Here is a 24,275-nt window from a genome sequence, read left to right as displayed (position 1 = left end):
CAAGCAAGAAAAAGAGTAAATGAAATGAAGAGGGATTTTATTTGTCCTGGCAATCGATTTAAAACACTCCAGCATTGCTGCTGCTGTAGTTAAAGTGAAGAATTTCAATGGCCGCAGCACATATGCAGTTCACAGAAGGATGTGTTTTTGTACCCTACAACATTTCGCACATTAAGTGTGTTCCTAGCTCAGTGTCTGTAGAGAGGCCTCTTACAACACAGTGTTTTATGGCTTTAATGGGGTTGTATTACAGAGTTTATGGGTCGTTAAAATGTAGCATCTGGACTCATTAGTGTTCATCTTAGTGTTGGCATGTATAGAAAACTAACTCTACACTTGCTCAACTCAAAACAAGCCTAACTAGACACTTATACACGAAGTGCGACATTTTTCAGATGCTCAATACTTTCTGCTTTCCCAGTTTAACATGTGATTTAAAGCCTTTTAAAGGTTCATTTCCTTTTAAAGCGTAAACACTGTAGCTCAGGAATTTTCAAAACATAGCTCTGTGTATTTGAGCAGCCCAAAATAGCAACATTGGCTCAACATTGGCTTAACCAATAGAGTTTGTGAATTTTTTGTTCAGTGGAAAATGGCCAAAATGTTCCAAGAAACCTGTTTGAAACAGTCATTATGTTTACAATTTCATTTGGTGACGCTAATAGTGTGTAACATTTGGGTTCTGAAAGTAAAAATCCCATTAATTTTCTCCATAGGGGAACTGATTTTGAAAGATAACTTTTAAAGATAGACATTTTAAAAATGTGAGCTACAAGGCTGTTAAGTTTTTTTTTAAATAAAACTTGCGTTGGATAGCGGAATTCCTGGTGAAAAACTACAATGATTCTGCAATGCAGGCAATGAAAATTACCCATGATTCATGATCAATCAGAGAAGCAAAACACAAAAGCCCATCCACTACTATTATGTTTACAATTTCATTTGGTGATGCTAATGGTAGAGAAATGACAAGCTTCAGCTTTAACATTGTTGTATGCAATGTTAGCCACATTGTTAACTTGCGCCACAGAATTAGATTTTCTTTCCATAATTGAAACCATTCATCTCTCCAAAAACCCTTCAAAGACATGTCAGCAAACCAGACATCAGCAAATCCAAATATGTGAAATGACTGGCAGTTGGCCTGGTGCAAATTTTTTTTGACAGGCCTTCCCTGTTGTTTACAGAGTCTAGGGCTGTCATAGAGACAAGTATAATTCCTCATGAAACCTTTTTCAGTGATATCTGTCAAGTAGTAGCATAGGTAATAAAAAAAACAACAGCTAACAGCAGCTTTAAGTTCTGTGGTGCTTTGTGATTAAGGTGCAAACTGAGTATCAAGGACTAAGGGTTCCTAGTTCAAACCCATATGGCAAACTCAAGCATGCAGGGAAATAAATTCAACCTCTGCAGTGCTGAGCCATGCTGGGCCGCCCTCTCTTTACTGCACTATTTATTTATTTAAAAAAAAAAAAAAAAATCTACCATAAAGCCTTTTCCATTTCTAAAGCCATTAACACTCTGACTGCTGAGATGCTATGCAAGTGGAACTGAAAGCATATCTAAAAATGTTACTGAAAAGCCTATTTAGAACAAACTTTCATTCCCCTCGACAGCCATTTTGTGTTATCACAGGCATTGATTTTTTAGAGTTCTCGAGTGGAGGGACACACACCCCACACTCAGACATGAAGGAGGACTTTTATGACCTCTCGGTTCAAAGGCGGTGAGAGCATCCAGCATGATCTGGGACTTAAAAAAGATCAAAACGCTGAGGTACCAGTATCCATTTTCAGGCACCTCTGCCCTGAAAAACATGTTTTCATCTACAAATACATTTTTATGTAACCTACGGGTCAAAAATCAGAAAAACGTTGTGTAAAGTCTAAAAGAGTTAAAAAAAAGCTGTCTGATAAATATTCCACAACGTGTCAAGCATCATTCACACATACAGCATGATTCACATCATACAGGAGATCTATCAAACTACCTAATTTTCGACACAAGTTACTACAACTGTTGCGGATACAATGTGAACTGTATGTGTCAACTGATGTGACGAAAGGTTTAAGTAATTTGCATTTATGTAATTTTATGTAATGCAGTCTACCAACAGGATTGAAGACACTGGAGCTCAAGTGATTTGTCTCCTGCAAGACACTATTTGCACTGCTCTGTATGGTTTGTTTTTATGGTTGATACAAGAAATATGATGTAACAAAAATTTCCGGCATTCTGAGATTTGATTCATTCATCGATAAGCATACATCTTGTTAATGATATGACGAATCACGCACTGCTGCAATTTATATACATACACAATACATCAAAAGTCTCACCAAGGCTGCATTATTTGATCAAAAATACACTAAAACAGTAATATTGTGAAAGTTCATTATAATTTAATATAACAGTTTTTTATGAATAAGTTTATAATGTAATTTATTCCTGTGATTGGAAAGCTGAATTTTCAGCATCACTACTCAAGTCTTTAGTGTCACATGATCCTGCATGATTTGCTGCTCATGAAACATCTTCCTGACCCCAAACTTTTCAACAGCATTGTACACATTCACCTGCAGAATATAATTTTTAGCAGTAAGAAAACTATTATAGTTTAAATGGCTTGTAGTGAATTGTTTCAAGGGTCACACTTTATTTTAAGGTCCAATTCTCACTATTAACTACAACTCAAATTCCGGAAATGTTGGGACGTTTTTTTAAATTTGAATAAAATGAAAACTTAAAGAATTTCCAATCACATGAGCCAATATTGTTTTCACAATATAACATAGATAACAAATGTTTAAACTAAGACATTTTATAATTTTATGCACAAAATGAGCTCATTTCAAATTTGATGCCTGCTACAGGTCTAAAATAGTTGGGACAGGGGCATGTTTACCATGGTGTAGCATCTCTTCTTTTCAAAACAGTTTGAAGATGTCTGGGCATCGAGGTTATGAGTTTCTAGAGTTTTGGTGTTGGAATTTGGTTCCATTCTTGCCTGATATTGGTTTCCAGCTGCTGAAGAGTTCATGGTCCTCTTTGACATATTTTTCCTTTAATGATGCGCCAAATATTCTCTATAGGTGAAAGATCTGGACTGCAGGCAGGCCAATTCAGCACCTGGACTCTTCTACTACAAAGCCACACTGTTTTAATAGCTGTAGTATGTGGTTTTGCATTGTCCTGCTGAAATACACGTCATCTGGAGGAGAGCATATGTTGCTCTAAAACCTTTATATACCTTTTAGCATTCATAGTGCCTTCGAAAACATGCAAGCTGCCAATACCGTATGCAATTATGCACCGCCATACCAGCTTTTGAACTGAATGCTGATAACATGCTGGAAGTTCTCCCTCGTCTTTAGGCTGGAAGACATGGCGTCAGTGATTTCTAACAAGAATGTCAAATTTGGACTCGTCTGACCATGGAACACTTTTTCACTGTGAAACAGTCCATTTTAAATAAGCCTTAGCCCACAGGACATGACCAGGTTCACATATGGCTTCTTTTAGCATGATACAGCTTTAGTTGGCATCTGCAGATGACACGGCGGATTGTGTTTACCAACAGTGGTTTCTGGAAGTCTTCCTGGGCCCATTTAGTAATGTCAATGACAGAATCATGCCGATGAGTGATGCAAAGACCAAGGGCATCCAACAAAGGTCCTCGGCCTTGTCCCTTATGCACAGAGATTTCTCCAGTTTCTCTGAATCTTTTAATGATGTTATGCACTCTAGATGATGAGATTTGCAAAGCCTTTGCAATTTGACATTGAGGAACGTTGTTTTTAAAGTATTCCACAATCTTTTTACGCACTCTTTCACAGATTGGAGAGCCTCTGCTCATCTTTACTTCTGAGAGACTCTGCCTTTCTAAGACATCCGTTTTATGGCTAATCGTGTTACAGACCTGTAATGTAGTGGATAAAAGTGTAAAATTTATCTGTTTAAGAGAGTTATTTTGTTATGTTCTCTATGTTCTATTGTGAATAAAATATTGGCTCATGTGATTTGAAAGTCTTTTAGTTTTCATTTTATTCAAATTTAAAAAAAGCATCCCAACATTTCCGGAATTCGGGTTGTATTAACTATGACATTTCTCATCAATAAACTCCTAATTTGCTGTTTATTAATAGTAAGGTAGTTGTTAAATGCATGTATGAGGTAGGAGTAAGGGATCTAAAATATGGTGATTCTGAATAAGGCATTAATATGTGCTTTTTTTAACTTATAAACAGCCAATATGCATGCTAGTTAATAGTGAGAATTGGTCCCTAAGCTAGTGTTACCATTTCAAGTTTACAATTATGACAGTGTCACACTGCTCGGGGAGCAAGGAGCAAGAAGACAAGGAGAACGTTCTATAATCCTTCTTTATTGAAGCCAACACACAGAACGTGGAACTCGGGGGTAAGACAAACAATACCAGACATCGGAGACAGGGAGACACAGGGCTTAAGAACACTAGGAAATCAAACGAGGAAGAACAGAAAAAGGTGAGGAGAAATTAAAACACAGGGCTGGGGACAAATGAACTAATAATGACTCTAAAAGAGGAAAGGAATAGGAAGTCCAAATAAGGGCATAGGGAAACACAGGGAGCACGTGGAAACACAAGACACAGGGAAACATAGTCTGACAGACAGTCCACCCAAAAAACAATTCTGTCATACTTAAAATTTTCTTTTTTTAATTTTTGGGTTGAGTATCCCTCAAATTGAATTAAATGTAATTCACTGAAAACAGTAAACTTGTCAAGTTGGAGATGATGTGTTTTACAAGTAAAGTGTCTACAATTTTTTTCTTAGAATCAAATGTAAGTTTACACTTCAAATCTGTGGAATGTGTTGTGCTACATAAAGTACAATATTCTCACCTCTTTAAACAAGTTCATGAAGCGCGGGCCGTACCTCCAGGGCTTGTGTCTGTGGCACTGCAGGGAGCTCACTGTCATCTGTGTGGCCCGCTGAGATGCAACAGCAACCATGAACACGGCGTCATACATGAGCGCAGCCTCGGTCTGTGGAAGGAGAGAAGAATTTACATACAAAACATGCTCTAAATATAATCAAACTTCATTATGCATTAATATACTGGCAGAAGGTGTTTTTCCTTCACCATTTGCACAATACTGGATGTTACGTAACGGTATTTAAGTTTAATATCCTTTCCATCTGATCACAGTAAGAGAGCCCCTCCCCCGCCCCCTGCTGCACGCACCTTATGTTTCTTTGGGTGTTATTCAGGGCTAAAATGTGACCTTGATGGTAAAAATAGATTTGAATAAATCTCCCGATGCTTCCTGCTTTAAGCCCTTCATGCATGCCTAATGAGACTGAGTGTGCTAGCAGTATCTACACTGCCTTCTGGAGGATGGGTAGATTAGTCAACATCGGTGAGACTTAATCCCAGTTATTCTAACGGTGAAGGAAGGGCTTAAAGGGAGAAGTTAGGCTCCTGTTTTAGTTCTGGTCTATATTTAAAGGAGGATTTTGAGAAGTGCGATTGGCTCATTTTAATGTGTGTTCACACAGTAACATCTGCAATCGACAACCGTAACAGATGTGACTCCAAATTGTCCTGTTCATGCAATATCTTACAGAAGCGGATCAAATACTGTTTATAACACACTTTTATTTTCTAATTTTGTGACTCTTAGAATCCATCCTGAAAATTAAAGGATGTCACTTCAGTTTAAAAAAACTAACTAGATGTGAACAGAAATATTTGAGAGCAGACTGATCCTCACAGTCATAATGCCGCTCATCAGTCCACTCTCAGGTTTGGGTGGTGCCAGCTGGCGCTCCATGGACCACTTCTGGATCACGGACGCCACGTATGGATCATCTAGATTCAGGAGGCGGAAGGCTGTCATGTTGACTCCGCTATAGCGGTACGGCTCAAGATCCAAAGCAAACATATCCTGCAATGCAATGAGAGTTTGTCCATATTTAGCCTTAAGAGCTGTGCAAACTTTGCACAAGATATAGACTCTTCATGCCATGTTTTTCCATTGCTGAAAAGGAGCCCTAAGCCCTTGTTAGAAGAACACAAATCACAGTTGTACAAAAATGCAACAATTGGGTCCATTTCAATTCATATGTTGGAATCTTTAATCAAACTGGCCACAATGCACAGGAAGTTGAACTGGACTTTCAATTACAGAAAGTAGAATTTACTGAATGACTAAATTCATCAGGTAATGCATTTTAGGAAATAAAGTGTCCATGTTCTATAAATTTGCATACTCTACGCATAGTACAAAATTCTATACAGGTAGGTGACATTTCTAATAAATCTACTATAGAAAAGTTTGAGGTCGGCAAAGCTTTTTCATGTTTTTGATATTAATATATGTTAAAATGTAATTTATCCCTGTGATGGCAAAGCTCAATTTTAGCAGTCATTACTACAGTCTTCGCTGTTACATGATCCTTCAACAATTGTTCTAATATGCTGATTTGGCGTTCATGAATAATTTCTTGTATTATCAATGTTGTAAATAATTGTGCTGCTTAATATTTTTGTGAAACTGTGATTTGTTTTCAGTACTCTTTTATAAATTGAACATTTATTTTAAATACAAATATTTTATAACAATGTAAAAAGTCACTTCGGGTCAATTTAATGGGTCCTTGATGAATAAAAGTATTATTTTTTAACAGTAGTATCTCTGCTTACCTGTTATGCTTTTAAATCATTCAAATTCCAAGACTTTTTTAACCTCTTGTAATTTTCTGATAAGGTTATCATGGCATAATTCAAAGTTTGTCTTAACGAACCTTTCTTTTTCTATAGTTAAAAATTAGACTTATTGCAAAGTTGCTCTGAATCTTAGTTAGTTTCATTCTACTTTACTGAATTTAAATTCAAGCTGCATTCTGTTTGCTACTGAATTTCAAATTAATTTGAAATCAGTTCTGAAATTTGCACAATTCCCTCATTTGTTCAGCCACAAGACAATCTTAATTGCTTTTTTTTTGTTTTTTTGGTTTAAACCTTTTCCAACAAAAGCTTTGGATTGTGTCGTATAATTTCACAATTTCATGTGTCAGTGAGAATGTCAGAATATGACGCGGCCTATGATATTTAAAGCCCTGTGAACACTGTCAAACATACATTAGGATGAACAGCTCTACAGTCTGACATGAAAGACAGTTGATGTCCCCCAGGGTGCATAAGGGTTTCATGTCTCAAAATGTCAATATGGTCGAATCATACAGTCTGACAAGCAACAATTATAAAAAACAGCAGAAAATCACTCACCCTGTTCATCATCTAATATTATGAAATGCGCTTTTATTAATAGGAAGCTGTCTGCTTTTCAGACTCACCAAAGTAGTGAAGAAGAAATGGTAGTACTCCGTCATCATACCCATCGACATCAGCTGTGGGGGAGAAACATAACAAAACATTTTCTGTGAAGGACTCGAAAGAAAAAGAAAGTAACAACTGGCTGAGTGTGAAATAAGAGAGTTTCAGTAGTATTAAGGAATGAAAGCAGCATGGCACAAACTGTATTACATCTTTCTGCTTTAAAGCAGAGCTCTGAAATCCTGCTGCACCACAGCATGCAAGAGCACTTCACTCTCATTTTCAATCCATTTCAATCTGTGTGATGTACTTTACGAGTTCAATGAAAGTTCAGAATCTACAGAAATAGTGCCGTACCTGTTTGAGAAGCTCGGCAGCTACTTGGTAGGAGCAGTCGAAGATGATGTAAAACTCTTTTTCTTTCTTCATCTCCTTCAGCAGAGGGCGACTGTCGCCTCCTCCAGACGCCAGTTGGCGGATACGAATCTTCAGGTTGTTTTTGGATGGAGCTTTGATCAGTTCCTGCATACGCATCAATCCTTGAAACAAGAGAACACAAAAGAATGATCGAAGGGTGGGGGCAATGGAAGAGAAACACGAACTCATCACGAGCTGCAGTAATTACACTTTTGATTTCCCCAGCGTGATAGCAGATGTTTACGGGGATGGTAAATTGGGACTCATCTATTCCATTGATACATGCTTCTCTTTAATCAAAACACTCAGGTTATAGTGGCAAAAAGTGATGCATTAAATTGTGGCAGGTCAAAATGTTATCTAAAGGCTGAACAGACCTGGGAAAGGGATGAAAATGACTGTGAGTCAGTTAGATAATACGATACTTTCACTAAAGTATAACTGCATACTGCTCTACAGCTTTCTTATTGTTTCAACAGATTTGAGAATAATAGTAAAGGGAAGGGAAGAGGTGTGTGGCCAAGCATGGTGACCCATACTCGGAATTTGTGCTCTGCATTTAACCCATCCAAGTGTACACACAGTAGTGAACATACACCCAGAGCAGTGGGCAGCCAATGCTGCGGCGCCCGGGGAGCAGTTGGGGGTTCGGTGCCTTGCTCAAAGGTCTCACCTCAGTCGTGGTATTGAGGGTGCAGAGAGTGTTGGTAATTCACTCCCCCACCTACAATCCCTGCCGGACCTGAGACTCAAACCCACAACTTTCAGGTTACAAGTCCAACTCTCTATCCATTAGGCCACGACTGCCCATCTAAAAGCTAGAGAAATCCAGAAATATATCCTTTTAAAATGTAACGTGGTGAAAGCATAATGGTTTTGCCTAGGCTGGATCAAAAGTCCACAGGTCTCTGGGGTACAAACGTCCACAAGGCAGCATGATGCAGTGACCTCCATAAACACACAATCTCAACTATAAGCCACATTTAATGACATCTGCACAGTACAGAAACTGCAGCTGTTCCATATTATATGCACCCACTCTCTTTTGTACTAGTTTTTGACTGTTTAAACTTTGATTTGATCACTTTGAGAGTTCTAAGAGGAGTGTTATTTTTGTATACTTAATATATAAGTATACCTTTTTTATTTATATACTATTATATTTATTAATATTTTTAAATAGCATTTATTTTTATATATACAGTTTTAATTTTTTAATTATATTAAAAATTTGCCATTTTTGTAATAGTTATGTGCTTTTGACATTTTTTTTTCACTTTTAAATATTTTTAATTAGCTGTAATTGTAGTTTCGTTTTTAGTTTGAGTAATTTTATATTGAAAAAATTTAGAAACAATTTGCACTCAGAAAATGCAAGTAACATATTAAATCAAATGTGAAATTTTGAAGTAGAAATGGAATTGTCTTGTAAAATGTACACCAATAATTGGTTTGAGCTATCTGCCCAGCTCCCACTGCTTCAAGTTCAAGTTCTTCATCTATTATTTATATTTTATTTTATTTCAGCTTTACTTCAGTTATTAGTTTTACTTTATTTAACAATAACAACACTGCTACAGACTATCTTGCAGATCATTTGATCAAGTGTAATGTTTGTGCGTTAAAACATGATTACTTTTTGAATGAACATCGATTCAGACTCAAATTACCTCCTTATGAACTCATCAATTACTTTAGGACATTAATAATCAAACAAGCTCAGATTCGGGATTCCTGCATGTGCTTATAGGATGAGACTCTGATATGGGACCATCAATTACTTTTTATTGGGCTCCAGTACATGTAGGGGCCCCTGGGAGTCACAAGGCTGAAATCAAAAGCTTCTTCATTGCTCCTGTTTCCTTTTTTCTTTTTTTATTATTATTCTATGTTATTCACTTTATATTCTCAAAATTTTATTGTGTTATAAACCACACTTCTAGGTCATACAGTATGATTATATTGAACATGCACATAAAGGTAAATGGTTTCCTGGTGCAGGATCTGATCAGAACATCTAAGATACCTGATTTAATTGATCAATTTAATAATTTGTCATTAAATCATCATGGCTTTGTATTAACACCCTGGCTGTTTGGTACATTCTTAAACTAGCCATAAAAATATTAATCTCTACCAAAACTCAAAGGGATCGAAATTGGATTACAGAATTTAATATTTTGAAGAAAATGTCCTATGCAAGATCAAAGGGAAATTCAATAAAAGTAGTTAGGGACAATATTAGGGACATGAATTTCTTATAAAGGCTGAGCTACTACACACGTTCAATGTAAATGACACGCATAAAGAAATATGTCGGTCATAATAAAGCCCAATAATACAACCAAAAGTAACAAAACTGCTTTGATGCTCAGAAAAAAAGAGTTATGAAACCACTTTTAGTCCTAGGCTACAGTTATTTGCCTTGATTTAGTCTTGGCCATTTAATGACGTACTTCCATGCAATGATAAGATCATAAATCATGCTATCAAAGTATGAGATTTCTCGACGTAAACACACCGAAAATAGTGTGTAATTTGTGTTTTCAAAGAGATGGCTCACAGGAAATCAAGACAAATCACACTACAGCAGAGACGGTGTGATGTGTAAATACTAGGGTAAATTTGCGCTGGCATCTGTTCCCTGAGCTCCCCTAATGATTTCGATCCAAGTCACTGGCTATGAATCAGACACACTAATAATTTTGAAACTGGTCAATCTGACACGAATTTTATCTGTTTCAAGCAATTTCTGCAGAGACATTGGCTACAGTGTTACCATGCTCTTTTTAAGCTGTAGAAACAGAAGTATTCGCAGGGCAATTTTCCATTTGTTTTGCCTTGCGGATATTTGTTTTTATGTGTTATTAAACACTAGATTTGTTTGTCTGCATTTGATTTGCTCTCCAAATGAGTTTGCTGCCATCAGGGAATCTCTTGAAGTGTGTTAGTGAACTACAGCATAATGCCGAATTTGCATATAATATGATTATTTTGATATATTGTGTTGTCTTTTTGCTGCTTTTTTTTAATTGATAGGAAAGGGGGAGTTGGATAAGGATGTGACACAGGCCAAATTTTCAATCATAAAACAGCCTTCACAAAATTTAACAGATTGTCTAGTTGGACACAATGCAATGTCTAACTTAAATTTGTGGATCATATACGATGATATTGTATTGGTTAATATTATTTTATCCCCCTCTGCATTCCGCTAATTACATAAAAAAGAAGTCATCTCAGAAGCAGAGAAAGTTATTACAATTTGATGACAGATCTGATAACAATTTTTTTTCTTTAGAATAATGCACACTAATGAATTATGCACAATACTGACCAGACACAATTTATTCAAATGCAGGTGATTTATACATACAGCTATTGTTTGATTCTTCTGATAGAGTGTGAGAAATTGTCATATTTTAATATCTCGTTGAGAGAATAAATAATAATTAATAATCGGAATAACTGTCACACTCACAACATTTCTTGAATATGAGCCATGCCTGTTTACGGCTGTAAAAACAACGAGAGAGAAGATGTTCAATATTCAGTCAATATTTGACTGTTTTCAAAACCATTTTGGTTTAGAAAAGGTCACAAAGTCAGAATATATAGAAAATTAAATATAATATTGAAATGAAGCTGTCAAAAGGAAATAAACTCATAAGGTCAAGTGTGAGTTAAACCAAACTGACCTAGAAAAACAAATGAACGCTTGCCACCTGAAATCACATTAAACTTGCCAATGCCGCATCTGAACGTTTTCACCACTGTGCATTTCAAAGCAGGGATTTAATGCAAAGAAATCGAATGTAAATGCTGTGAGTGACAGCGCCCTCCTAATTAAGTAAAACCAACATTTACACATTCACGGGCTGACTGTGTGCAATGTCTCGTCTATAAATTTACTGCTAGCATACCAGTTACAGAACTGTCCTATATCAAACATTGCCAGAACACAAAATGCAAGTTGCCAACAAAAATATATAAAATGCATGAGGGGATCCCCACTGAAAACACTAGCTTAGACCACCATGCATATCCAAACCGGTTTATACTGGTTTAATATTGGTCTATGCTGTTTACCAACAAAAATTGACCAGCATGTCCAACAAGCCCATGTTTGAGAACCAGCATCCAAAACATAAGATGCCATAAGCAATGCTGGAGTAACTGTTGAATTCTGTTTGAATTCCCACTTGTTTCAAATATAATAGAATGTAAATATATGTGGACATCAGTTACTCTTTCCAGCAGAAAAGAGGATTTCGGTATAAATGTTGTGGCCTGCAGTGTCCCATTTTAAAGCTCAAAGGTGTGAAGATCCCACTTCAAAAAGCCTCTCAACAAAACCTCAAAAAAGCACATTGAGCTGCCCTTCAAAAATCCTTTTTTAAAAACTGCCACCCTTTTCCAAACCATAACAGTCACTCACCTGTGCTGTCCTCGTAAACCACAGTAACAGACTTCCATTTGTAGAAAATGACAATGTCCAGGATAGCCCTGCTTATGGAGGTGTACTCAGGGTAGAGGTTAATGTAAAAATTGTCCTTATTGTCCACAGACGGGTGTTTCCAGCGCGTCTGAATGTGCGGCACCTCTAGGGCATTGCAAATGGATTGGACGGCACTGACCGAGGAGCTGTGAGAGGGGCCAAAGACCGCAGCGACCCCCAGGGCCAGCTGGTCACATACTGAGAGATGAAAAATGGAGAGAAAGAACAGACGAAGAAGAAAAACATGTGACATGAAAAAATATGTGGTGGTATGAAAAAAAGAGAAGAAAAAAGCATAGAACAAAGTGTGCACATAATAAAAGCAATAGTCTAGCCTTGTTAGTTCTGCTAAGTTTTCATTACATTAGATTATAATGGTATTTTCCATTGAAATTTTTGGTGTATAAGTTCATTAGAGGTACAAATAATGTTTTTGTTGTGATACCCAATAGATATGTTGAATAAAATAGTTCTGAACATAAAATTGCGTAAAAGTAAAAAAAAAAAAGGGTAGCTAATTTTACATCCTCCCCTTAAAATGTTTATTTTGGATTGTCCAACATTAGAGGATTTGACCTTTTCAACGGTATTTAATAATTTAAAATAACTATGACATAACACTGAACTAATATTCAAATAATAATATAAAAGATTTATGTTTAATAAATAACTTCAAACCAAGAAAATGTTATAAATGAGTACATTAAGTATATTCACCTTTGTCACAATTTAGGCAGTTTTTATAAAATAAAATTGTAAAATAAATACAAAATATAAATAAAGAGTCATACCCCTTCTGCAGGCTTCAAAGCTGTCAAAGAGGTTTACTCTCTGGATATCGTAGGTCAATGTGGTGTTTGGCATCAAGGTTCTGTTTCGGTTGATACTTGTAACTGCAAATTTAAAGGCGAGTTCATCCATGCTGACTGGTTCATTCTCCCGCGTCTCAAAGATGCCCCCTTCAATAAAAATAAAGACAAAAACTGTGTTAAGCAACAAGTAAAACTGTTCTTTCAAGTCAGCAAGTACAGTAGATGTCTAAACACGTGCTTAAAGCTGCAGTCCGTAAGTTTTGCCTCTTTGTCTCCATCTCTGTTTGAAAACCTGGAATTGCAGTTACTTGTGAAATTATCTTCCCTGCGTGGGATGTCCTCTGGCAATGCTCCAGAGCGGATGAATATAATGTTTTGAGATGAATGTGTTGCTGTCTGTCATAGCACTGGTATGGATGTTTACTGTAATTCACAATCACAGATTCTAGCCTACGTCTTGGAATATATGACCCAAATAAGAATTTTCACCGTACATTGCCATCTGAACAAGTAACAAGTTTGCTACATTTGCTCTGCCCAACTGAGGAAAAAAAGCATTACCATAAATCGCGTTACCAATGGTGATTAAATCTAACGATCGGTTAGCTCATATCACATCAAACCGTGAAAATTATTATTATTGTTATACTTTATCAAATTATTAATGTTAACAACATCAGCATTGCGTGACTATGAGTATAGTGTGTATTAGCGTGTAGATTTCAATTTCTGTACAGTCTAATCTAATTGTCATACCATTCAAATTTCATATTAAGAAATTATTTTAACCTAAAAAGCAAATTATGCTCCCTTCGAACTGGTTTTCTTTAAAATACAAATCTTGTGTAATCCCAGGCTATCTGTAATCAGAAGCACATTTGAAACTGGAATATAATTTAATTTCATTCACATGTGTTTCATAAACACATAATACTTTCTGGATTACAATCGGCCATCAAAATGATGCATTTAATTATTCTAGCTGCTGTGAGAAAAGGCTATAAACGATCCTCCACCTACAGGAACCTCACATGTGATATAGTCTAGTAGCCGGGACAACTTCTTTATGTTTACAGACGTGACGTCATGACGCAGTGCCATGCTCGAATTTCCTGTGAAAACCTACCCGTACCACTCAAATCAGAAAACATTATTATAAGCTAACCGCTGTGAATCGGGCTAAAGTAAGGTGATAGTTTTGAACACTGGCTGGTTATGTACTTGCTCAAATATTGATTTCGGATCATTTTTGACCAAAAAAAGTTACGGATTGCAGCTTTAAAGTAAAACACATTTAAAAACCAGTATGAAGCTAATGAATTAATAAAGTTCAAATCAGTGTCCTAGTAATGCATAAATCTCATTAAAATTCAATTCAAAGCACTGGTGTCAAGCTAATTCTAAGGCAAACTGAAAAAAGATAAATACAGCTTTTGATATTATTTAAAATATATTTAAAAACAGTGCCTAGCTAAATATACAAATTAAACATAAAATTATTGTCCAGGTAATGGATAAATTCCAGCTCCACACTAATTCAAAAGAAGTTAAACAATAGTGCCAAGTGAATGCTAAATACAAATCAATTCCAAGTTAATGCATTTTTAAAAAAAAGCAGAATCCAGCTTTAAAACAGTGTCTAGGTAATCATACAAATAAAATTAAAAATGGTGACCTGGAAATTTATATATTTCAGTTCCACACTAATTTAAAAGCAATTACAAACATAGCTGAAACCCCAAAATCTAGCTTTTGTAAAATATATTTAAAACCATCTGTAATAACCATTAAATAAATAAATAAATAACTTTGCCAGAAATGCTCCATTCATGCACATCCCAACAAGAAATGAACAAGCTGGCTAAAACAGGTAAATGCACACATCTATTTGACATATGACATTGTTGTCCTCTCTACAATCATCTAAAACAAATCTTGACTATTTTTATATGATACAAAGATCCTAAGACACAAGTGAAGAATAAATTACTTTTCTAAAAGTTACTCTTTGATGATCACTGTTCATGAATGGTATCGTCTGTCAAACAGTTGACAAAGTTCATATTCTGTTAAATATTTTTTCCCTGTCCAGACCACACTGACGCTTGACACAAGTTGACAATTTAGGATTGCAACAACAGGCAGAGTCAGAGGTCTTGCTGCTCTTTATTAAATAACAGCCCAGTGATGGACGCCATTCAAAAAGTCAGGTGGCTTTTGAGTATTTAAACACTTGTCAGTAAACGGTCTGTAATAAAATGAAGAACATTACAAGCAAAAGAACAAAGAGTGCTCAAAGTTTTTTTCTGTATCTAACTGTAGAGGATTAATAAAGTTATAAAAGCAGTGAGAGTTTTTGTTAATGTTGCCATTTATTATTAAGAACAGAAAAGACAGTGGCTTGTCTATTGCTAACGATCATGTAAGAAATTAAACCAACATTTTATAAATCTTAATAATTCATAAGAAAAACATACAGCAGATTACAATGGCTGTTTATGATATGATGCATCTAAATGCCAATACCAATATATGATGTCATTCACTTACAGGTTTCTGCAGGTTATTTAGCGATCCCATAACATTTAGAAAATCTGAAATGGCAAATCATGCAGATTACCCGCTTAAGAAATTCAGACTAATTGGCCAACACCGTGTTTAACCTTTAACATGCCATTTTTAAATCACTTCCCTTGCTGACAGTGAAGCTGATTCTCAAAACCGCACAAGGTTAATCAACATCATCTCTTCTCAATGATCACATGCAAATCAGACAATCATGAAGATCAAAACAAACCGTTCACACCTGAATCAGCACATGATCATGGCCAAAACACCAGAATATGCCAATCAAGAACCAATTTAAGTCAGTCGGGTGCAAAGTCAATATGATGTAAATGTCTGGAGTAAGTGGCCAAGACTTTCAGTGGAGTATATCTCCAGAATTATGCATGAGCATCTGGTACCACACACATTGTTATGTCATATTACTTGTAACGCTACAGATACTAGAACTAAACATCATACGAATACAATGCAAAACTGAGAGATCTGTCAGGAGGACATCCACCTAAAATCAGACTCTATTCACAGGCGGCCAACAAACAGGTCTCAGCAGGAAATAATGGCCCATTAACTCGCCAATAAACAGCCAACCTCCAACAGGGAAAGTGACAGATTGGCTCTTTAATGAAAAGACTGTGAATGAAGATAAGAATAATTAAATGGAAATGTTAATGTGTGTGAGATGAAGCTCATCAGAGTGTAGATACAAGCTTCTGTGAAACCCGGTCTCAGTGGCTTGTTTTGGCTTTTTGAAAGCTGAATTGGAATGAGCAGGGCTTAAAGCCAAGCCAGAAAGTCCTGCTGTGGATAACACCGTCTGATGTTCAGATATAGTCCCTCTGGGAGAGCGTGGACCGAGCGCTCCACACAGGGAGAAAGGAGAGGAGATTTTGTCTGTGAAAAACTGATTGCTTTCATATGGAGGGAGACGGTCAGACTGGGTTGCATTGGGAGGCTGGAGATGAGAATGAAGCCTGAAGCTTTTCTAGATGAGGAAGATGCACTAACATGAAGGAGAGTTGATAACAATGTGTCTGGCAGCAAACAAGTCTTGGTTCATTTTTGTGGAAGTATTGGATCTACAGTTTTGCTATGTTTATTTACTCTTTTTCCACTATGACTAAGAAGTCTGATCCCTCATTGATCTTTTATTATCCTGGAAACACCAAATCCATCTAGCTCCACTTTTCCTTTAATTGGTACATTAAGAGTCAGCCATTGGAACCAAATAGATTTACAGTGTCTTTAAGACATCAGCCGGCATTAGAGCGGAATGAAAAAGCTGACAGAGTGGCATATAGACACTTTTGTATGTGTGCGTAGGCACTGTGATGGTTACTTGAGCATGCTTTAATGCTTTATTTCTATTCATTGGAAAATGGTTCCCTAGGGATGTCCAAAGCCTCTGCCATTCACCTTGGAGACCGCAGCTTTAATGAATTCATTTTCTGTCATGGTGTTTGTGTCATTACATGCATTTCGCCCTTGTGATAAACAGTAAGTTAACAAGAAAGTTATGGGCTTTTGATCTACATGCTTTTATGTTGAGGCAGAGCTTTGCATATTTTTATGATTAAAAAATTATTCTGTTAATACTTTATTTCACATCAAGGACCAAGTTCTTCTCAAAAGATAACAAATTGAAAGAAAATATAAATGCATGACAGGGTTATTATAGTTGACAAAAAATAAAAATAAAAAAAAAATATATATATATAAAACATTTTAATTCAGGTATTTAACAAAGCAACATTTCTCATTTTCACTTAGTTTAACTTGATGCACTAAAATATCTAAATCTTAAAAAATGAATAAAAACTACTGTATATAGACATATTTAAAGATAAAAACATATAGACATTTAAAAACAAAAATGGCAGGAACACAACAAAAAACAAGATTACTAAAACATTAACTAAAATTAACATGAAAGCAGAACATTTAAAAAAAAATCTAATTTAAAATAATAACAAAAACTAGAATAGTATCTCAATTATACTAAAACAACATTTATACTAAAACATATGTGACCCTGGCAGTGAAAACCCAGCTAAAGTCATTTTTCGTTTTCTACATAAAATCTTCCTTCATAAGGTAAAGAACATTCTGTGAAAATGTAACCTAACCTTGATATCTTTAAGGCCATGTCAAAGATTGAAATCAAAGTGAAATTAATGTTCGAAATAAAATTTTGATGCTTGCCTGGATTTCACAGAGAGAGTCAAATATACAACAAAAAAAAACATTCTGCAGATCCTCTGAACACAGTAACGCGTTACTGTGAATTAGTTGTTTTGTTAATAAGGAACTTCTTCCATTAAGAAATTCCATTAAAATAGCTATTCTCATAGGCTTTATCATTACACATAATCTATCTGACCCTTACAAAAAATGAATCATGGTTTTACCACAAATAAAACCCAAAAACCATGGTTAGTAAGTTTTGCTACAATAACCATAGTTTAACCATGGTATTTGTTGTAAAATTGTGGTTAAACAAATGGTAATCAATACGCCAAAAAAAAAACATGGTTACTTCACTTTTACTAAAATAAAGCTGTGGTTAATTTTCTAAAGGGTACGCACATGCACAGAAGATCATTTTATGAGATTCAACAGCGATTGATATCAACACTCGCATGAATTCATGACAGTTACAGATAAGAATGCTATTGTCAAATGTAAGTTATGTGCTAGGGAAAACAGCTCTCTAGCACATTAAACAGAACACCCACCTGACAGAACAACAACCCATATGAAACTGCTTATGAGCATCTTTGAAGTGTTTAATAAAATTCTCACCTGCTTTTGGCAGGCCTGGATTGTACACTTTCCCCGCAGCAGCTCTCTCTGTGATTACAGACATTTTTCAAATGCGTTTTCCGCTGAAATGCATTTCCCACTACTTTAAAGTAGCGTTACTGACGGAACTCCTCCATGCACAGCTTACAGACACGAATACTCAACTGTGAAACTTGTTATCGATTATATTCATTATCGATTATTAGCTGTTTTGTCAATATTTTATCACTGTCCCAGTTCATTCTATATAGTCTGGCAGACAGTATACAGTACATCCTCCACAACAGCTGAAATTTTCCCCAGTGGACAATTCATTTATGCAGTTCATGTAAGTTAAATGTGGAACTTGTCCTGTCTCCTCCCAGAACCTGTGTGGGTGACAGGTGACACACGCAGAATGCAGTATGCAGTGCCTCCTCTCTGGCTTTGATCACCAGACAGTTCAAAGACTCCCAGCATTGGTTCAAGCAAGTGCTAAGCAAGTTTTAGCAGGCAACACAAACTACAGTGTTTGGCTACAAGTAGTAGCTGCTGCTATAGGCCAGGATTTCAATTTTATAGATGCCATATAGATTTCCAAATATGCAGGGACTACACTTATATATCTTATATATTTACACTTTATATCTAAACTTTTCCACAGACCCGTTTGAAAACCCCTGCAACAGGCAACATAGTGCAGACCACAGATATCACAGTATAAATTCTAAACATGCAAGTAACTTTTAAAGGCCTAATTTGACTGTCAACAAATGCTTGAGTGGAAATATTTGCTACAGATTTTTTCTTTCATTAAAATTCTGCACACATAAATAACAATCCTACAGAGTTTAGGCAGTTTTCACATTTAAATTGACGTAAATTAGCTGAATTATGGGTAATTGTCACCATTCCAAGACTGTGCTACTGGATGCATTGTCTTTTTTCTTTTTTAACTCGCAAGATCTTTGTGTCTCTTTCTCATTCTTGCACATTTTATGCATTTTTATTTTCCCTAGGAACTGAATGCTGAAGGAATCAGCAGGTCTTTTCATTCATAAAATACTGGAGATTTAGCAAATAGCTGTAATATATACCCTAATAAAGAATGTGTGCAATTATAGTCAACAGATTTTCTTTAACATTTCTTTATAGTCAAAAGTAAAATTTGACCAAAATTAACATCTCAAAGGCCTTTTGGAGATTATGTCTGAATGCAGCCCTGAAATGCTCTTGGTCTTTAAGTGCCTTCATTCTTTCCTCAATGACTGAGTTCAATAAGCTTCAATGAACTGAATACGATTAAACCCTAAGACATGAAACAAAAACAAAATGGCACTGAAAGTGACACCACGTCTAAAACACATTCTCTCCGAGAAAGTACCTTTTTAAAATAAGTATACTTTGTCAACATTTAAAAAGTTCCATATAGTTTGAATGCGTGTCATATAAATGTAATCCTGACATACTATATTCATCTTGTTGTTATAGTCCTGTGATCAACAACACTAATTTTGCTGCTATTCACAACTCCTCTCCTGTAGCTGAATGGGATACACACTTCAGAATTACATGAAGATCTCAAGAAATAGTAGACCATCCAGGCACTTTTCCCTGAATACTATAAATTCAGACATACCATTTTTTTCACATGCTATTTCTTGTCTACTATATAGTAGGGAAATAGTGTATTTGGACGTAGCACAAATCTTTTGGCACACAATAAGAATATTCAATGACTTTTTTGAGTCTTCTAAAGTGCATTTGACCTTGTAATTCCATGAAGGATCTCAAACATTTCTCTGTGGTTTCAGCCAGGTACTGTTTTACATTTTCCCTCGGATTCCGGGAGATGTTCGAATGATGCTATTCAATGTTACATATCTGTCAGTTCTAACAATATATCATTGTCATCAACCGCACTGCTCTTATCCAGACATGCTCCGCTCAACAATCAGTCCTAGAAAGAAACATTACAGTAAGAACACAATGAATGTTCAGGATGGATGTGGAAAGGTTTTTATCCAGCATTCACTTTTTTTTGGAAATAGAACAACAAATTTCAACAGTTTATAAAAGAAAATATTTCACAAATGCAGAGGGCAGAACGCGGCTGATTAATATAATGCATTGTTATATGATTAAAATGAATATTTAATGTTGATGATGAGTTTCCCTTTTGCTTAACTCAATGTAATTACGGGAGTTCAAGCGCTTAAGGCATTTAAGCACATAAGGAAAAAGACATTACATATTATTTAGCAAGCCTGTAACCACCTTAGTCAATGAATAAAAAAGCATTTTTGACAAATCCAGGTAATTTACCATAGAAATATGTTTTTCGACGTTTATGACTATTATAGCGCCACCTTTAGTCAGATCTTCTTAAAACTTTGCATGCTTGTTTAGAATCACCTGTCACACGTGCTCATCAGGTTTTGTGAAGTTTTTCCTTTAGGCTTTATTGGATTTGGGGTAAATTTGGACAGGCCCCTTTTCTAAACGACCTCGTTATACAAAAGGATATACCAAAGGATAAATTTCAACATGTTTTTGATCATTATTGACCTAGAGAGTCCAGAGAATTGTACTGCAGTGTTTTTTTCCAGACTGAGCAAAAAGCCTACGACTAATTCAATTATTTAACAAACCATTAGATTGACAGCAGTGGTTCTAGAGGCAAAGTTGTCCTGAATGAGGAGTTATATCGTATGATATGAATATCACGTATATGTGAGAAAAACTGCAATGTACAATCATTTACGACCTTGAAAAATGAGATTTCGTATTTACCTGTATGTTTTACTGTACTTTTTTGTCCTATTGCTTGTAATTAGTTTCTTATTCTTATTTAATCGGTGACTGTTTATGTGTCTTCAGTGAGCTTGAGTTTTGTTTTGTTTTTGCCTATCCTTATGGTGAAATAAAATTACTCATATCGCGATATAAGATTTTGGTCATATCGCCAACCCCATATGGATGAAACATTTGCAATATAATCAATAACATAAAATGCACTGAAAAATTTGTAGGATTTACTTTAAATAGGGTTGGGCATCGAGAACCGGTTCCAACTTGGAACCGTTAAAAAAATAACGATGCCATTGGAATTGTTTCTAAAATTTGTTTTCGATTCCGATCATCGGTTCCAAACGCGCAAGTTTTGGTTTCCATTGTGGCCACCGTATTTCCGGAAGTGCTTGCCGCGCGCTTGTTCAGTTGCAGCTATGGAGCACGGTAAGCGGCGCTCAAAGTTGTGTGTGGCTTTATTTCACACTAAAAAAGCCTGGGTCGGCACAGTGCAACACATGTGACAAAATGATATCTTGCACGGGAGGATGCACTACGAATATGACGAAACACCTACGCCTGTATGATGTACAAATTAAGGAGTGTAGCGTGTTTGACGTGCTGCGCAGGTCCACTGTCTCGTCCTCCTTGGGCAACCCTGCGCTAACCAACGTTAGTAACGTTACCTCGTCACAACAATCAGGTAAGTGACAACAATAAAGCGCTTGACCAAATTTTGTGAACAACAACGTTACTGAAATATTTTTTTTCCCTCGTAGATGAATGTAGCGTTATGCAAATTGCCCACGCTAGTAGCAGTCCTAATATTACTGCTGCTAATGCTAAACCGGTGGAGACTCGTTGTGAAACTCCATTCACATTGGCAGCAAAGCAGGGGAAAATGCCAGCGGAGAAAGTGGAAGAGTGCCACAGAAAAGTTACCGCATATGTGGTAATTTTCTCCTACATGGGCTGCAGCTCCTAAAACTAAAACTCATATTGAATCAAAATAAAATTATCCTCTGTGAAATCAAATGAGCCTGTGACATGTTTTGACTCCAGCCCACAAAGAATCGGAATTGAGAATCGAAAAGAACCGAAATCGAAAGGAAGAATCGGAATCGGAATCAGAATCGTTCAAATCAAAACAATGCCCAACCCTAACTTTAAAACATTTTTCTAAAACAGAAATTGCTAGGAAATTTCACATTTAATTACAAAGAATGTCAATTAACGTATTGAATGAAACATTAAATTTTGAAAGACTGAAGTAGTATTTTCTTGTAAAACAAACTTCAATAATCTGTTTTATTTACCAGATTGAAAAATACGGATAATATCCATTTCATGTTAAAAATCACATTTGTACATTTGAATATTAACTTTAATAGAAAAAAATAATGTTTCTCAAAAAATATCAGTTAAAACTTTTTAAAATCTGTTCAGTGCATCTTTAAATTACTTCAATTTATATAATAATTTCTGTCAAATTACTTTTGTAATAAATTTTGTGTCTCTTATGATGAACTGATTCAAATGTTCCTCACTTGCAAGTCGCTTTGGATAAAAGCATCTGACAAATGAATAAATTCAATGTACGCAGTTCTTGATTAATCAAGGTCATTAGTCTAGAACCTTTCTAATACACAAATGCCCACAACAACAAATGCAAAACCTGCACACAAGTGACTGCTGAATACTCAGGTCATCTCGGACACAGTCTTTTTCTTTCTCTCTGTTCTTCTTTTCAACATTAATGTCACTGTCTATGATGTATTCCACACACTCCTCATAAAGACATCACAATGATTTCTGCAAACACACAGGCCAAATGCATCATCAAAGAAAAAACCTTCTTTCTCATTCAAATTCATGAAATCTTGTTCAAACACATCCCTTCTGACAAACACAAGAAAGCACAAAGGGATAAGGAGTCAGCATGCATACCAATGCTCTCGCAGAGAAAGAGCCAGAGACATTAGCTATTCTCCATTCTCTCCGTTGCTGTGATCGAACCCTTTGATTTTCTCATGGGGCTCATTCTAAATACTCAAATTCGTTTATTGTTATTTCAAGCTCAATCTATAAGAGGCTCAATAAAAGTGAGCATGTTCTGATGCAAATGTTTACAAACTACATTAGTCTTTAATTATACGACAAATACTTCGTAAAGTGTTCAAAAAGATGCGACTTTGGAAACCAGGTTCCTAATTCACCATAGCCGTACAGACTTTTAGGCAAATTCTGCTGACGGTCAAAGAGCAGTGTCATTTCACAGTGCTGAACATACATCTGAGGCCACATGGATCCACATCTAAAAGGATTAATTTCCCCTCATAGCCTGTGAAATGCTTCCACCAGCACTGCACATTCCCTCAGTCAACACTGTGATACTTCCAGAGCCCAGAGATTATTTTAAACCTCTGGAATGACCTGATACAGCTCTATATTCACAAAATATTCTCTAAGATTTTCAAAACTGTAATTTGTGCAGAGTTGGACAATAATTATAAGATTTATAGAGATTTTAAACAAGAACGCATGAGGTAATGGTTCTGCCCAACACAGCTGGACCAAAGCCCGACACTAACAAAATTGCTGCCATACGGTCACAAAATCTGTGCTAGTAACCAGTGGGATGATAAATGGCATCAGCAGACATCCTATATAGGACACATTTATGATTTAATTTTCAGGGTAGACGAGTGAACAAATTTGAAACATGCTGAAACTTTTAGATGACTGTATCGAACCACTTGTATTGGCATTGTCTTGGACTCACTGGCATCACGTAAACACAGTTTACAGTTACTGTGCCATTGTAGAAATGTGATAATTAATTAAAGCCATGATAAAGCCATAATTGATTTAGTATTTGAAAGTATCTGATAATATAAGGGTTAGATACTGTAGATAAAGCAAATAGTATTCAGCTTGTCATGTGTCCTCAAAAAATTGCAGTTGCCATTCTCCATGTAAATTAAAGCTTTTATTAGGACACTGCACACACACAAAAAAAATGTTCTTCAGTAGTTCTTTGGAGTGGTTAATATAGCACCACTGCCATACAAAGAACCCGTAGGGTTAGT

General features: G+C 35.9%; 2 protein-coding genes across 5 annotated transcripts in view; both read right to left on the bottom strand.

The window, feature by feature from the left end:
* Positions 1-24,275, bottom strand: part of LOC306864330 (T-complex protein 1 subunit theta) — a 163,546-nt gene that overhangs the window by 65,874 nt on the left and 73,397 nt on the right. The gene's annotated exons all lie outside the window — the stretch shown is intronic.
* LOC306864328 (glutamate receptor ionotropic, kainate 1-like) overlaps positions 1-24,275 on the bottom strand; it is a gene marked incomplete at both ends in the record, with an annotated part of 56,825 nt that overhangs the window by 29,149 nt on the left and 3,401 nt on the right. For all 4 annotated transcript variants that reach the window (XM_079408285.1, XM_079408286.1, XM_079408287.1 and 1 more), the window contains 6 exons: positions 4,886-5,029; positions 5,759-5,932; positions 7,344-7,397; positions 7,681-7,862; positions 12,179-12,436; positions 13,030-13,197. In XM_079408285.1, the coding sequence (XP_079264411.1) occupies positions 4,886-5,029; positions 5,759-5,932; positions 7,344-7,397; positions 7,681-7,862; positions 12,179-12,436; positions 13,030-13,197 (980 nt within the window). The remainder of the gene's footprint in view (positions 1-4,885; positions 5,030-5,758; positions 5,933-7,343; positions 7,398-7,680; positions 7,863-12,178; positions 12,437-13,029; positions 13,198-24,275) is intronic.

Source organism: Barbus barbus (assembly GCF_936440315.1).
Source record: "Barbus barbus genome assembly, chromosome: 45".
Lineage (NCBI taxonomy): Eukaryota > Metazoa > Chordata > Actinopteri > Cypriniformes > Cyprinidae > Barbus > Barbus barbus.
The sequence above is the reverse complement of the archived record's forward strand: the minus strand, read 5'-3'. Positions and strand labels throughout refer to the sequence as shown.